The sequence below is a fragment of the Phalacrocorax aristotelis genome, chromosome 3 (genome assembly GCF_949628215.1).
Source record: "Phalacrocorax aristotelis chromosome 3, bGulAri2.1, whole genome shotgun sequence".
Lineage (NCBI taxonomy): Eukaryota > Metazoa > Chordata > Aves > Suliformes > Phalacrocoracidae > Phalacrocorax > Phalacrocorax aristotelis.
Genome location: NC_134278.1, coordinates 120,446,732 through 120,461,675, shown reverse-complemented (window position 1 = coordinate 120,461,675; position 14,944 = coordinate 120,446,732). Strand labels below are relative to the sequence as shown.

The window sequence follows — 14,944 nt, the reverse complement described above, 5'->3', positions numbered from 1 at the left end:
TGAGTGGTGTAGCTTTCCCAGGTAAGGAACAGTAGCATGTTTGAAATTCAGAGAAATATTTCAGCTTTCGTTGTTTCTGGAGACATTTCATTGCTGAAAAATCCCACTTTGGCAGACAAAGTAAGGAAGTGCTAAAACTGGAAACCATTCCTGGACTGTGGCTTAAGCCTGTTCTTATTTTGTCTTAATTTGTCTATGTCTTATGTTAGGTAAAATATAGTATGTTTCCATTTTGGTGTTCTTGTAATACACTGTCAAGTAAGAAGTGCCCCTGCTGAGGCAAACTGTAAATCAGTGGAGCTCAAGGACAGACAGTATGTGCCTTTGGGAGTTTGGTTCTGAGAGAGCTCATGCTGAGAAATGGACTTTTGCCCAGATAACATGCCAGCATTGGTAAGGAAATCAGGCGGTGGTTCTGGACCCTTAGGACCGAGAAGGTCTCAACAAGCCCAACATGCCTCATTATGAGTGTCCATCCAGGGCAGCTCTGGGAGGGCTCTATGATATGGCTGTTTACACTGGAATGCTGCTTTTCACAGATAATACATCAATATCAATGTCAACAGTAGCTTCCTGTTTTCTGCAGCAAAGCAAGCTGTGTGAATGAACAGGAAGGAGAGCTGCTGCCTCTCCAGCAAGCTCTGGTGGTCAGTACCATACAGAAGTTTTGCAGCTTGCAGTTTGAGCTGCTGACCATCCCTGTAGTACTTGGACTGTTGCGCAGGGCACAAGACAAAATAGCAGTACTACTGAAAAGCCTACGTTTATATAGGAACAACCCCATTATGCAATTTCTAAAATGAATGTTATTTATCTCTCTTCTCTCTCTGTCCTGTGGTTAGTGTGGTACTCCACAAATACAGAATTTGTAAATACGTTTGATTATTTCCAGCTTCTTATTCAGTTCCTTTGCATTTTACTACAAGAAAACATGATCTTAATCCCCATTTATTAAAAGGCATTAACATTACATTTGCTGACTAATATCTGTTTCTCTCTGAATGCATAGGTGAGGGGAAATGGTTTATATCTTTCTCAAATAATTTCATGTCTTTCTGGTAAGTGAGCGAGTATTTGATTATTTTGGAGTGCTTCTATTTAAGAACTAGTTATTTAAAAGCTCATGAACCAGCATCTAATCAGCTTTTGAGGAAGCTTGAGAGTAATACTTTTCAGGAAATGTCCACAATCAGTTTGAGGCTTTTTATTGCTCTGTTTGCTCTGTGCTGTTCGCATAATAGGACTTGTGGATATGGACATGGATCACCTGAAAGTCTCTATAATCACAGAAACCATTAGTTACTGCTTTTATGCCAATGTCATGATGGATGTTTTCTGGGTGCCCCAAACACCAAGACAGACAAATCCTTTCCTGTTTTGTAGTTGGCTGAAGTGCCTCTCTCAAGCCTCACTGTCTTGCAACTTCTGACACCAATAGAAATGTACTGCACTGGCTGTGGAAATTCATATTTGGAACTGCAAACCTTTATTTGGCAGAAGATGGGGAGGTTATGGTTGCAATTGAGATAAGTCAACTCATCAACTGCAATGGCAATTGATTAATGACGGTCCATCCCTGATTTCAGGTATATGAATTGGATGGACTAAGATGAGGTTAGGTTTTTAAGTGTACTCTGCTCTGAAGGGAGAGTTGTTTAGGTCTCTGCTTAGCAGTTCCCAACCTGGTAGATGACAAAACTGGTTTCAGGATAATTTGAGGGGGTAGGGCATTGTGCTAGTTCACTGTAAAGGTGAATGGCTGAGTTAGTAAAAATTATGGAAAAATTGAGGAAATTATTGTTTAGTGAATTCAAGTGTATCGGATGCCCCAGGTAGACATACGTAGGTTAGCAGAACACTGAAGAACAAGTGTCTGTTTGCCTGCATGCTGGAAATGTAGGGAGGTATCCTGGCAGCCAGCCTAAATTCTTATGTTTTAACAGTAGTATGAGATGATTTAAGTCCAGGATTTTGGCTATAGCCTTCTGGGAGCACTGTGGATTCAATATAGTGAATCAGTAAATTAGAAAGGCTCAGTGTGTGACTAACATAATAGGGGCACTTTGAGCAATTTTACTGGTTCCTCATAAAATAGAGTGGCTAGTTTAGCATTCCTGTTCTTGATGTATTAAAGTTGATTCGCCTTAAAAATATGTGAAATAAACTCTTAGATTATCTTCTTAGCCATAGTAGAATAGGTAACAATTCTCTACAAGAGAAACAGAGGTGGCTCGATAGTTGGTCTAAAAAGTGTTGCTATATCACATGTCTTTTCCCCTCCCAAATACAAATCACAGTTCTTCAACTTTGCCTTTGGTAACCGAAATGTTTAACAGCTGAAACAAAGCAAGCCTAAGTGGAAAAAGAACTACAGGATGATCTCAAGTACTTTTCTTGATGTGCCTCACAAAGAAGTTCTGTTGTTACTGTGGTGATAAGGACAGGCATCAGAACTGAAATTGAGCAGGTGAGGGATTGGTTTTTGCAAATTTTTTGCGGAAGGAAGGTAGCAATGCCTTGGACGATGGCTAGCAATAATTTGGAAGGGTTCTTTTTAGGCATATGTTGCAATTTTCTGGCGCACACTGGTGAACAAAAGCTATTTGTGGTTGAAAGGAGGAAAGGGAAGTTGTTAGGAATTGCATGAAGTACAATAGATGACATCACACCATTGTAAATTCATGCAGAAATAACATTCAAGAAACTGAAATAAAAATTTTGAGAGGATGCTTCAATAGGGCTGACCCAGCTTTCTGTGAAGTCAGTAAAGTTCTTTCAGTTAATTTGAGGATTGCTGGGTCAAGTCTGGTTGAACTCCATTTCTTTTCCCAGACAATGAAAGGCTGAGATTCCCCTAACAGAGGAAAAGTTGTTAAATGGGCCATCAGAAGAACAAAATCACAGGATGTTTAAAACCTTTTAAGAAAGCCAATGAAAGTGAGTGGTAATGATCCCAATTTTCCAGAGAGATGATAAATAGCTGGGTCCCAAGGGACTCCATCCTATGCTGCGTGCTGGCTTTTCTGGAGAAAGGTCAACAAAATTACTTAATACACTAGTGTTGTGTTATTTTACGAAGGCAAACAAATGTATTTTTTTCCCCTGAAGTAAAATATAAATATCTTACACATATCTAAGCTCTCTCTCTTGTCCTCTGAGGTAAAACCAAGCAAGGATTGTGGTTTACTCTTTCTGTTCCATATGGATGGAAAGCCATAGACATTATTGACGTTTCTAGTGATGGGATGAATTTCTCCATTTAGTTTTAATGCAGACAAGGTTAGAGCTGAACCAAAGCACTGTAGTTTAGCATGACAGAAGCAATAAACTTGTTCACAGAGCAGCAAAGACGTAGTGAATGAAATACCTCTCTGACTCCATCTGCAACCCAGAGGCACTTCTGCATGAGGAGGGGTCAGCTAGTGAGCTTTAGCTGATGACACTTTTGTTTTTTTTCTATCTTCAGATATCTCAGCTTATGACAGAGACTAGTCGAGAGAGCCTGACTGAAGCAGCATTGAACCGCTACAATGCAGATAAACCCTCCTTGTACAGCTTCCCTGCTTCCCAGAGCACATATGTTGCCAGCGAATCATCCACAGGCACCTCAGTGGCGGCATCATTTTTTGCCAGGTAAGAGAGATTTCTCAAATTTTCCTTCCCTAGAAACATGATTTCTTTCAAAGGAGATGATTCTGTAGTGAAGAAGTGGAGTTGTCAGACTACAGCACACTTGTCAAAACATGGCTATAGATACAGTTCCATCACAAACTTGCTGAATTACCATGAAAATATTGTTTAATCCACCTGTATGTGTTTGTCTGTAAGATGGGGATGATACTTCTACTATTTTCTGTGAAATATCTCTTTAACTCTTGATTTGGTTTAAAATGTGATTATGCTCCCAGCATAATACCTGATTTAGTGACATTTTTAGAGGGGTGTGTATCCCTGAATGAGATGGGCCCATCCAAGTAATTTTCTGATAGGCAATTAATTGTAGAGCTAACTGGAGGTGGATAGTTCTGTTTGGTGGGCAACGTTAGGGCTTCTTTATTGAATTTAATTCCATCTAGAGAAATTATCAAGATTTCCACTTTCAGACTGAAAAGTTCAGGTTTCTGATTTCAGTTTCTGTCCCAGTCATGCTGTTGAATTGACCTGAGGGTCTAAGCTCAGCTTCAGAATACCCTTCCTCTTGAATATTCAGCCAATGTTTAAAAAAAAAAATCTTGATGAGATAAAGTTTCTTTAAAAAAACTTATGGCTGTCTTTATTAATTTGTTAGTAAAAATGGTTTGTTAATTTGGCATAGCAGCTCATAAGTGAAATATCTATTATCAACAATGGAAATATTTTTCTGTGCAGAAATATGCTCTTTGCAGAACATAATCGTTTTAGCCCACTTGAATACTTACATAACTGAAGAATTTAAAAGAATCCTTGTCTTTTAATGCTTTTCAATAATAAGAAGATTGACTTGGGAAGAGTTGTGGAAGTAATGAAATAATAAGAGAATAAGCAATTTTTACAGCACTTCCAATCCAATCTAGTGAGAGCTCTGAATTTCAAAACATGGAGTGAACTTTTCAGTGAACACCTCAGGTATATCCAGAATAAATTCCTACTCTTTAGAGATCCAACTATTAGTAATTCCATATGATTCTATTTTATGTTAAAGGTAAATTAAAAACTTATATAGTTGTTGGACTCTGAAAAGAAGATTTTCCTCTCCTATTTTTCCTCACAAACATGAGGACTGCATACGTCCAATCAGCGTCACACATTAAGTGAATCATTTAAGAGGATTAAGGGTAGCATTTTAGAAGACCTAGTGTACATTGGGGCAGCTCTACCATTTTTTCTTCACAGATGTGATGCTGCAATAGCAAATGTAAATGCTGACAGTGGGCTTGATTTGCTGCCCTTTTCTGTTTAACCCCAGGCAGTTTAAATTAAAATTGCTGAATGTTCTCATATGGTAACATCTAACCGGAGTGCAGATTGGGATTAGCACATATTTTAGCATGAACTGATTTATGAAGATGGCTTAACTCATTTGTTCTTCATTGTTTCACTGTTTTATGCTGAGAGAATTCATTTGCTCTTAATATACTCTACTGAAACTAATTAAATTTACTCAAAATCCCCTGTGTAAATCACAGAATTTTAAGTAAAACTGTGTTCCTTTCTAGCTGATGGTGGGTATTCCTGGGTATGCTTGGCCCAGCAGAGATCTCAGATGTAGGCTGTTTATTTTTAAGCTGTACTTAGCAAGACAAAAATACCTTGTTTAATTTGGGGTATTGCATAATTAGATTAATATCACTTATGAGTCAGTTTTGTTCTGGACTTCAAGTTATATCATCTGCTGACAGTTCAAGCAGCAAATCCAGTCAGTTTTTCACTGTTTGACTTTTTAATATGAAAATCTGCAACTTGCTTTCAAAATGTGGATCTCTAGTTAATTTTTGTTTTGCATCCTGTGTGTCTATTTACATTTTTGTGAAGTTGGGGTAAGAAGCATAAGAACCCACATGTATGTGTATTACACAAGTAGAAGGCAGTGGTTGTCAAACTCATTAACATGGTGTGCTGTTTACAATGCAAAAGTCGTTTGTACCAGACATATGAATTCTAAACTTTTGCTTTTTCTGATTGTAAGTGGCATGTGGAGTAGTGACTACCAGCTGTGCCTGGTTTTTTTGAATGCATGTCACATACGATGTTTTCATGGTCAGTAAGTAAGAAATTATTACACAGCCAGGGAAATTTGCTGATGTGAAGCTGAAGTTGAAAACAGAAAAGCAGAAAATATTGTTTTGAAATTTGAATAATGTCGCACAGTATTTCACTCTAAGTTCCCTAACAAACAAAGCAAACCTCGGATGAGGCTCAGATATAAAAAGTCATCCATCATCAGGAAAACACCCCAGTTAACTAAAATACTATAGTATGGAGGAAATGTCAAGGCATCCATGGGAACTTCTGGTTGTAATTACTTGAGAAACATCAGGAGTAGAACACTGGGAGCTCATAGTTTTTGTCTTCTCAGGCACTACTACTCCAAAAGCAATACTCACTTGACTGGCCTACAGCTGGCACTGAGCCATGGAGAAGTGTCTGAAGGCCACAGTGACTCTCAATCTTTTCAAAAGCCAGGAGACTTATCAGTTGTCTCAATACTTGACTGCTGTGTTTCATGATCTATAGCCGACAGATTTCCAAGCCAGCTGAAAGGGCTGCAACTTCTGTGAATTGTCATTTGTCAGGATGTTGCTGCAAGAGAACTTATGATGTGTCAGGATTCCCATGGGATAGTATGTGAATGTTTTAAAGGAACAAACATTGAAAACTGTCCAAAGGGCTCTGCTGGTAGGCTTATGAATGTTAGACGATACAGGTATGAATAATGAATTTCTAATGGTGATTCTGACACAGTAACTGAATTCAGTCAATGGCATTTTTAATGACAAGCACCAAATTTGCCTTTCTGTTCAGGGCTATCACTCATTTTAGTCTCAGATATCCTCCAATCCATGCTAATTTAGCATCATCTTGCTTCTTACTAGTATATATTTGGGACGAAAACAATTCATTTAGTGAATGTGAAACAATGGTAACATTCCTTACACAAAAAGAATCATTTGTAGAGCATGTTAGGACTTTTACAGGAGTAAAAATCTTTTGCATCCAGTTTGGAACTTTGTCATAAGAAGCAATGCATATTTTGGCCATCGCAGTCTAAGGTGTACTAGCCCTTTGCCTTGTGTCCCCTAAGCACAATATAAGAGTGTGCCACCTCCAGTTAAGGGAGAAGTATATGCCAGTGCCGATGCTGCCAAAGAACTGAGGGAAGGACCTTCTGTCACTTATCTCCCTGGTGTCTCTGTGAAGCTCTAGCAGGTCAAGGGGCATTGTACTGAACCTTGTTCCTGTGCTGGTTTCTACATAGAGAAAATTTCTGTGACTCTGACTTCAGCATTGGCCTGACTACTCCATAAAGAAACCTGCCCTTCTGAATAAAGCTTCTCTGCTGTGACTGGTCTGTAGAGTTTCAAGAATCTCTCAAAGGGTGATAGCATGGTGCAGGAACTAGAAGTCAAAACTGGACCAGAGCCTTTCAGTTGTCCTTACAATGCCTAAAGGTTTTGGGGATTTTGGTACTGTTCCTTGTATGCCCTGCACAGTAAGCTTGGTTTCTTGGAGAAGAAAAATGTCTATTGCATCAGAACAACAGAGAAACATAAAAGACCATTTCACTTTGGACCTCTAAAAAAGTAAAAACTTCTGAGAAGGAGGTATTTTTAAATGGCAGTCCTGAAAGTTGTTTCCTGTTGCTGGTCAGGAAATGTAACAGCGTATCTTGAACAAAAGCCTGCCTCAGTGTGAAATCAGATATACTCATATTTGGATTAAATGAGCCTAAAGGGAATATAGATAGTCTTGAAAGTAGCCTGAAAAGTCTGTTCTTGAAGGTAGCCTGAAAAATCTGTTCTAGGGACCATTTTCCATGTCTTTATATAGCTTAAACACTAATCAGAGCCACAAAATGCTACTGTTGTAGATGTAAGAAAGGCATGTTTTTCAAATGAAATGCAGAAATGTGCAGATTTTTAAAAAACTTCTTATTTTGAGACAAAATAAGAATAGAAAAACTTAGCTTCCTTTACAACTGACATGTAGCTACTCAGCGTGGGATCAGCTCTAGTTATGGTTACCTCCATTCTTGGAAAAACTGTGGGTGACCCTTTCCACACTTATTCGCCATCCCTGTGTGGTTTGGCAGTTGGGGGAGAAGGAGGTGAGGCAGTGCCTGACTGCAAAGGAATATTGTCAATGCTGTGTTCAAAATGCTGCTGAATATTCCACAGATTTCCCTTCCACTCCTGAGAATCCTTTTTGAATCTTTTTAAAAATTCTGCTACATATTGGATGAACTACAAAGCTTATATAAACACAGTATTTGTGGGACCCTTTTAGTAAAGCTGCTTTGCTGTTTTGATTATTTAGCGCTCCAGAGACCCCAGAATCTTATGACTTGCTGTTTTTTGCACACACATGATAAACTATCAGCTTATTACACAACTTCTGATGTTTGCTGGTTTTCCTTATAGGTGCAATGTTATGTGACTTTTGTTGAAACTTAAAGTAAGGAGCTTGTCTGCACAATCTTTCTGCTTATGGGGAAATTTTTAAAGGCCAAAGGCTTAGAGTTCAGGGCTTTTCCTTAAAGATTGTGTATTGTTTAAATTAAGCACACCATTTTAAGGTCCTGGCTTGAATTTTTTGGAAGTCTGGGGGAAGTTCACAAAAATAAACTTTTCCTGACATTGCAACAGAGGGCTTGTCAGAACATGGGTAGAAAAACCAGGTAAGAATCAGATGCAATGGCTCATGGAGAAGCAAATGGAGTGGGTATTCCTATACCACAAAGCCTGCTTTGGCTTGGGAAGCTCCACGGGAGAAACATTTGATTTGTGTCAGTAGTCCAGCTGTAGCTGGGACTATCACATGTGGATCCAGGTCAGGAGTCACTTCTTGATACTCCTGTAACTTGTGTAGGTGTACAGCAGGCTGTGCACCAGGGTGTTGATGGTGGGGCCTGAGAGACCTCTCAGGAAAAAGCCTGTGAACATTGTCAGAGAGTGAAAGCTGCTTGTCCTATGCTCTGTGTCTTTCTGAAGAAAGTTCTGTTGAAGTTTTGAATATTTTTAAGTGGTCTGAACAGCAGATAACTCAGATGACAGTGTTTCTTCACACTGAAGACTGGTGGACCCAACTGCTCTTTCAAGCCATGCAGTGGTTCCCTGGTTTAGGTACTGCTTAGAAGTCCTCGATGTCAGATAGTGGTGACCTCAACATCCTTAAGAGAAAATTGTTTTCTGAGACTTAGGTGGAAACATATTTTAGTTTCTTGCTGTCTAAACTATGCGGAACATAACAGGATTTTCTTTCATTAGCTGAACAAACTAAATTTAACAGTTAAATTGTGGTCAGTCTCTCAGACATTCTGAAGAACTATATATTAACAACTCTGATCAGAATTTCTAATCTTTTCCCTCATCCTCGTCATATACTGCATGAGAAACAGGTAAAAAGAAGAATGTTAAAAGGTCCAGACTGTCTTTTTTGTAGGAATGCTGGTGGCAAGTTTTAAAACACCTGTAAATCATTTTCACAAATATTTCTACCTTCAAAGCCTGTCTTGGGGCTGACTAGTAGGGGAAACTTCAATCACAATGATCTCAGTCAACCTGAAAGACCATGAAACAAACATTTAAAATTGTCACTTAGGTTTGAGTGCACAACTTCAGGGGCTGATTTTTCATACTTGCTCAACATTCATCAGAAAGGTAGGAGATCTATGTTCATAGTCACTGCTTTTCTGTGCTCCCTATTGCTGTGAGAGCCATAACTAACAGACTGTTTCTACTGCCTGTTATTGGTGTAAATGCCAATTGAAGGTGGATCTTGACTCTCCTGAAGCCAGAGAAGGCTGGCAGTTGGGGCATAAAGAATACTGTTTTTCTGTGGTTCAATATAAACAAAATAAATGTGTCCTGGCAGGAAAAACTGCGCAAGCTACATGAAAGAATAGCCAATACCTAGTAGTAGAGGCAATGATCTGATAAGCAATAATAATATTAGGACTTAAGTGCCACATCTGGACAAGGGAAAGCAAATGTATTTGAATGATCTCTAATTCTGCATGGTATTTCTATCTTGGATCCCAAACAATTCCCACTGGTGGTTTTTTTTTTCTTTCAATGCTGACACATTCCCCATGGCACTTTTATTTGGAACAGTTAATATATTTTGGTTACAAAAAAAGTTTAGCCACAGGATTCCAGACTAGGTCCATTTCTAAAAGGAAGTGTGTAGGGTACATGTCTGAAACAATGGTGTCTGAATCTTTGGATACTTGCACGCTGCCGTATTGAAACGAAAACATAAGAAAATGCATTCATTTCTAGACCTGGGTTGGAAATCCTGTTGTGATATGTTTAATTTGGCATTGGGCTGTAAACAGAAATAATTTGAGCCTCCACACCATTTAGATCCACTGTATGTTGGTTGCAGATTAATAGCTTTCATTCACAGCTTAAAATGCAGGTAATGGACATTGATTTTTAAACAGGATTTGGGGAGTGACCCATGGAGCTATAAAAAGAAATAAGCTAAAATTACCCTTAGATTATAATAGAATACTATACTCGCAGGGGTGTGCCATCTGCTTAGCCTCAAAGCACGTAACTGATAAAAGGGATGTAAATCCTCCTCATGTCTCCAGTATCAAAGTAACCCACTTCAGATGTACAGGGATGTTTACCTCAAGTTAACAAATGTAGTTTTCTGGACTAAACATGTTTTAAAAAGAACTATTTAGAACAACCTAAAGTAAAAGATTACTTTCCAGGAACAATTTATTGACCATTGAACAGAGAAATTAAAATTCCAATCCACAAAAGGTATGTTACCTTGATGTTATGTCTGTATTGAAATATGCTACACCTGCTTCTCTGCACTGCACAAGGTGAGTGTTTCCTGACCTGCACTTGCCCCCCACGCGGTATGTTTTGTATTGATAGAAATGGCAATCACCAAATAATGTCTTAATTGAAATGGTTATCAAGATTTGGAGTTTCTTGTGTAGCTAGCCTTTCACAGACTTGAGAAATCTTGATTATTTTCTAGGTTAAGTTCCCCTTTCCTCCCTTTTTCTTTGGAAAGTTTTGAGATATTTTGTTGTTTCTGTGTGACACAATCCCCAATTCCATCTTATGAATATCTGGTTCTGTAAAGCAAAGGACACATACCATGAAAATTTTCTACTGAAGTGATTATTTTAAAATGGATGTCTTGTCTCCTAAGTATAATTAATTGTATTAATTATTTCAAAAATATATATTGCCTGAAAACCAGAATCTTAAACTTTTTCTGATTCCTGTAAGAATGTGTTGTTTAGTTACAACTTTTTGGTTCTGTAAATGTCACTGCTTTGCACTGTTTCATTTTCACTTTTTTCTGTACAGAAGTTTGTGAACGCGCATCTAGAATTTATGTGTCCTATTAATTTTTGTATGACTGGTTATGTTCAACTTTTAAATTTAAAAAATTCATCTGGGGCTACAGTACATTCATATGTGCTTTTCCCTCCTTTTTTCTGTGCACTTGTTTTCTCAAGTTTAACACCATGAAAATTTATGGTAACCAGGGACTCCATTAGCTTGAAAACAGACACTGCCCATGTCTCTCAGATCCTGGAGTCAATGACTGGTTATATTACAATGAAAAGGGCCAGTAATGCAAACACCTACTTAATCTGCTTCATGCAGTGTACATGCTTTGTAGAAGCTCTAAGTGTTATGTAGCCTCTGTCAAGGCAGGAGGTAGAAGGAGGTAACCAAGACACTTCCTATCTTCAGTGGTTAGCAATGGCCTTTGTCCGATGTTTCTGAGATGTTACCTTAGCCTAAAGTTTGCTTTCTCTGTTTGTACATCACTGATTGCTGCTATTACAGATAAGAAGATTTAGGCCTGTAAATGACTGTGCTGGCCCCATTCTTGCTGTGACTCTCGTGTCTTAGGTGTTGTGCACTGATAAATGCTTTCCATTGTGGGGAAGAATATTGGATGCTGATGGCATTAAGGCACTGATTATTTTACTGGTTTGCTACAGGAGGCAGCAATTTTTCATTGATTTGCAATCCTAATTCTCCTAGATGGTTTCAAGCATTCAGTACAAAGGTACATAGGTGTATGGAAGGTGAACTCCTGCAACTCTCCATACACTAAGCTAAAACAGGTAATTTCTACTTCTTGCCACATTTTGTGATATCCTGCTGATTTCAACAGGTTGCAAAGGGGGAGGCTAACTAAGGATAGGTTTGGCCTTCTAATTTCTAAGAGGGTTTTTGAGGTGCCAGACTACTTGCTACATGAACACCTGCTCCCCGCTGATTTGGGAAAACTTAAAAGGAACTGAGGTTATTTCCTTCCTTCAGCACTGCCTTTCCCTGTACCTGACGTGTACATTGAGAAAAATTGCTAGCAGCATATGCAGGAATCCCTCAGCACCTGTTACCAGACTCCTGGCGTTTAATCTTGCCTTTTACTCTTAGGGCAGTGGAAATAAAAATGGTCAGCATTAATCTTCTGACTTCTAGTATAGCTGTGACTGCTAACTGTAGTATAGACAACCTCATGTTGATTTACTGTTTTGCATATTTCTTGCTTCCATTAAACCTTGACATGAGTTCTGATTTATAGTGTCTCTATCTTGGCTTGCAGAGAGAGAAAGATGAATTGATGTAGTTGCACTGTCTGTAGCAGAAAATTATATGCACCACCAGTTGTTTTTCCCCTCTGTTTTTAACACCATCAAACTAACCTTCACTCAAAGAGATCATAAATCCATAGTAACAAGACTTTTTCCTAAACACCTGGAAGTTCAGAGTGGCAAACTTTTTATTCTGATTACTGTTTTCCTGTTACAAGAAGTACTGTTACAGTGCTGCCCCAGCAGCCTTGAAATTCCAGCTGTGATTAACCCTGTTTGTAGAGTTCTCCACTGCCTGCTCAAAGAGTCAATGTTTTCTTAACCTTGAGAGCAATCTATTCAACTGCTGAATGGCTTTTCCTTACAATTACCAATGAATGCAGAACATTTTAGTTTTCCTTGATGGATTCCTTCATAGAGTAAAAGCTCCAACAAGAAAATGGGTTGAAATGTTGAAGTATTTTCTTTTTCTTTTTTTATTGCCAAATAATTTAACATTATGTAGACAACTGCCTGTTGGGCTTGTATATATGCATCCCTGTGATGTGGTTATAAAATATGGTAAGACCACAGTACACCTGTATACATGACTATGTGGACTGTAGCAAACAGCAAACCTCACCTCTTTGCTCAGCTGTAGATTGAACGTGATGCCCATCATACAGCTGCTGTCCATTGGCATATTTCAGTCAAACTATTGGTTTGGTCTCTTCTGAGTAACTCAACTTCAGGATTACATGCATGCATTGCATGCGGGACAGGGGCTCCTGAGCTTTCTACCACGCATCTTGATTTGACACTACTAGTTGTCTTTCTGGAGACAGACCTGTTAAAGCATAAAAGAATGTACGTGTTCAGGAAATAAGTAATTACTGGACCATTGCAGCTAACAGAGACAATTTTCCCTGTGAATGCATTTCTTGAGATTTCATGACTTTGGGGTGTAGCTGCAGAGGTTTTCTGATGACTGGGGGATTCTAGCGGCTTTTTTCTCAAGTGCATTTTCTGTTGTTTAATAAAAAATTAGCAGAGATTTCTTCAGTCAAAATGTTGACAGCATCTGCCTCTTCTATTCAGCTGCCTATTTTCAGGAAATCAATAGAGACTTAATTTCTTTAAGATCTCTATTCTTCTGGTTAAAATTGGTCAATGGATTCAAATGTCCTTTTTAGGGTATAGTTAGAGATTTATGTAGATTATATATGTCATCCTCATTTCTTTGAATAACCAGGCTAAAAACTTCTGCTGATAACTAGTGAGGCAATCTTTGTGTTTATTATCCCAACAGTCATGAACAGACCATCAGAACATCAGAAAAGAACCAAGATAGTTGCTCTCTTGTGAGAATTACAGCAATAACCTCTTTGAATCTAAGAAAGAATGCTGAATAAGTGAAAACTGTGGAAATCTAGGCAAAGACAGAAAAGACAATATTAGCAGAAATTATTTCCATTTCCTTTCTGAATAACTCTTTGTATGCAAAAACAGGGAGAAATCAGTCAGCCTTTCATTAGGGAGGAAAAAGTACATAGAGGGAAGTTGGACAGCATTGTGTCTCTTGTTCAAGCCATCTGTAAGCAAGACGAGTTACTAACCTGTCCAGGATGGAGCGTATTTCTGTTGCCTATTTCTGCTTTTGTTTTTTATTACTGAAAAAGAAACAAATGAATGTAAGTCTAAGTTTTCCCATTGCAATAGCTATTCCTTTTCCAGCTCTCCTCTTCCACCATGTTTGTCCCTTCCCACAGCAGCGTTAACCTTTTATTAAGACGTAACTACTTCAATTCAGCTATGTGATGTTGTGGAAATATCTGACTAGTTGTGCAAGGTGAAAGACGTCTGAGTTATGTCCAGCTATGTACTTCTAAAATGTGCAAGATAGCACTGTTCAGAGATCCACAAGGGCCCTGTGGCTTTAGTTCAGGTCAGTTAATTAGCCTTGCACTTCCTATTCTGATTTATTTTGGTAGTCTCCATGGGACACTACACAACAGGGTGTGTGCTCCAAAGCTGGCATTTTCTGTTGGCCTCAACTATTACCTGTCACAAGCAAGACACAAACCATTATGAGGTAAAACAAAAGATAATTTCTTGGTTCTCTGAGTTATAAAAGTCTTTAGGTTTCACATACTCAGATTCTTGGTTGGGTTTTTTTCCCCCTCTCTCTGCATGCATGAAAGTCAGAAGTGAACTTGCATAATGAAAGCTGAGCAAAATAATCCTATGATTCCATAAATTGAAGAGAAATATTTTGTATTGCAGAACACATAAAATAATGTTGAGAACTGATATGAATGAGCAATTCATATATCTTCTGAATCAAGCTATGCATGGATATGGGACTAGAAGGAAGGAAACCAAAATAAAACTCTGAAAAGGAAATAGAAGTATTTCACTAAGTCATGAAATTCTGGGAGTACCCGTGAGTTAATGTGCCAATGCTTAGGGGTTTAATGTAACAATCTGGGTCTCCAGGAACAAAGTTGGACATGTCATTGATCCCGGGCAAACAGGAAAATACCTGTGATGCAATACAATTAAAAAACCCAAGATCTTAAAATATTGCCAGTGAGTTTAGGATAATGGAAAACAGGTGTTGGTCACACTGGCTTGACATGTTTTTCATGAGGTGATTCACATGTTTAATAAAGTACAACTGAT

General features: G+C 38.4%; 1 protein-coding gene across 2 annotated transcripts in view; it reads left to right on the top strand.

Moving 5' to 3' along the window:
- The window catches only part of KIF26B (kinesin family member 26B), a 309,748-nt gene that overhangs the window by 122,465 nt on the left and 172,339 nt on the right, over positions 1–14,944 (top strand). For both annotated transcript variants that reach the window (XM_075089362.1, XM_075089363.1), the window contains exon 4: positions 3,467–3,633. In XM_075089362.1, the coding sequence (XP_074945463.1) occupies positions 3,467–3,633 (167 nt within the window). The remainder of the gene's footprint in view (positions 1–3,466; positions 3,634–14,944) is intronic.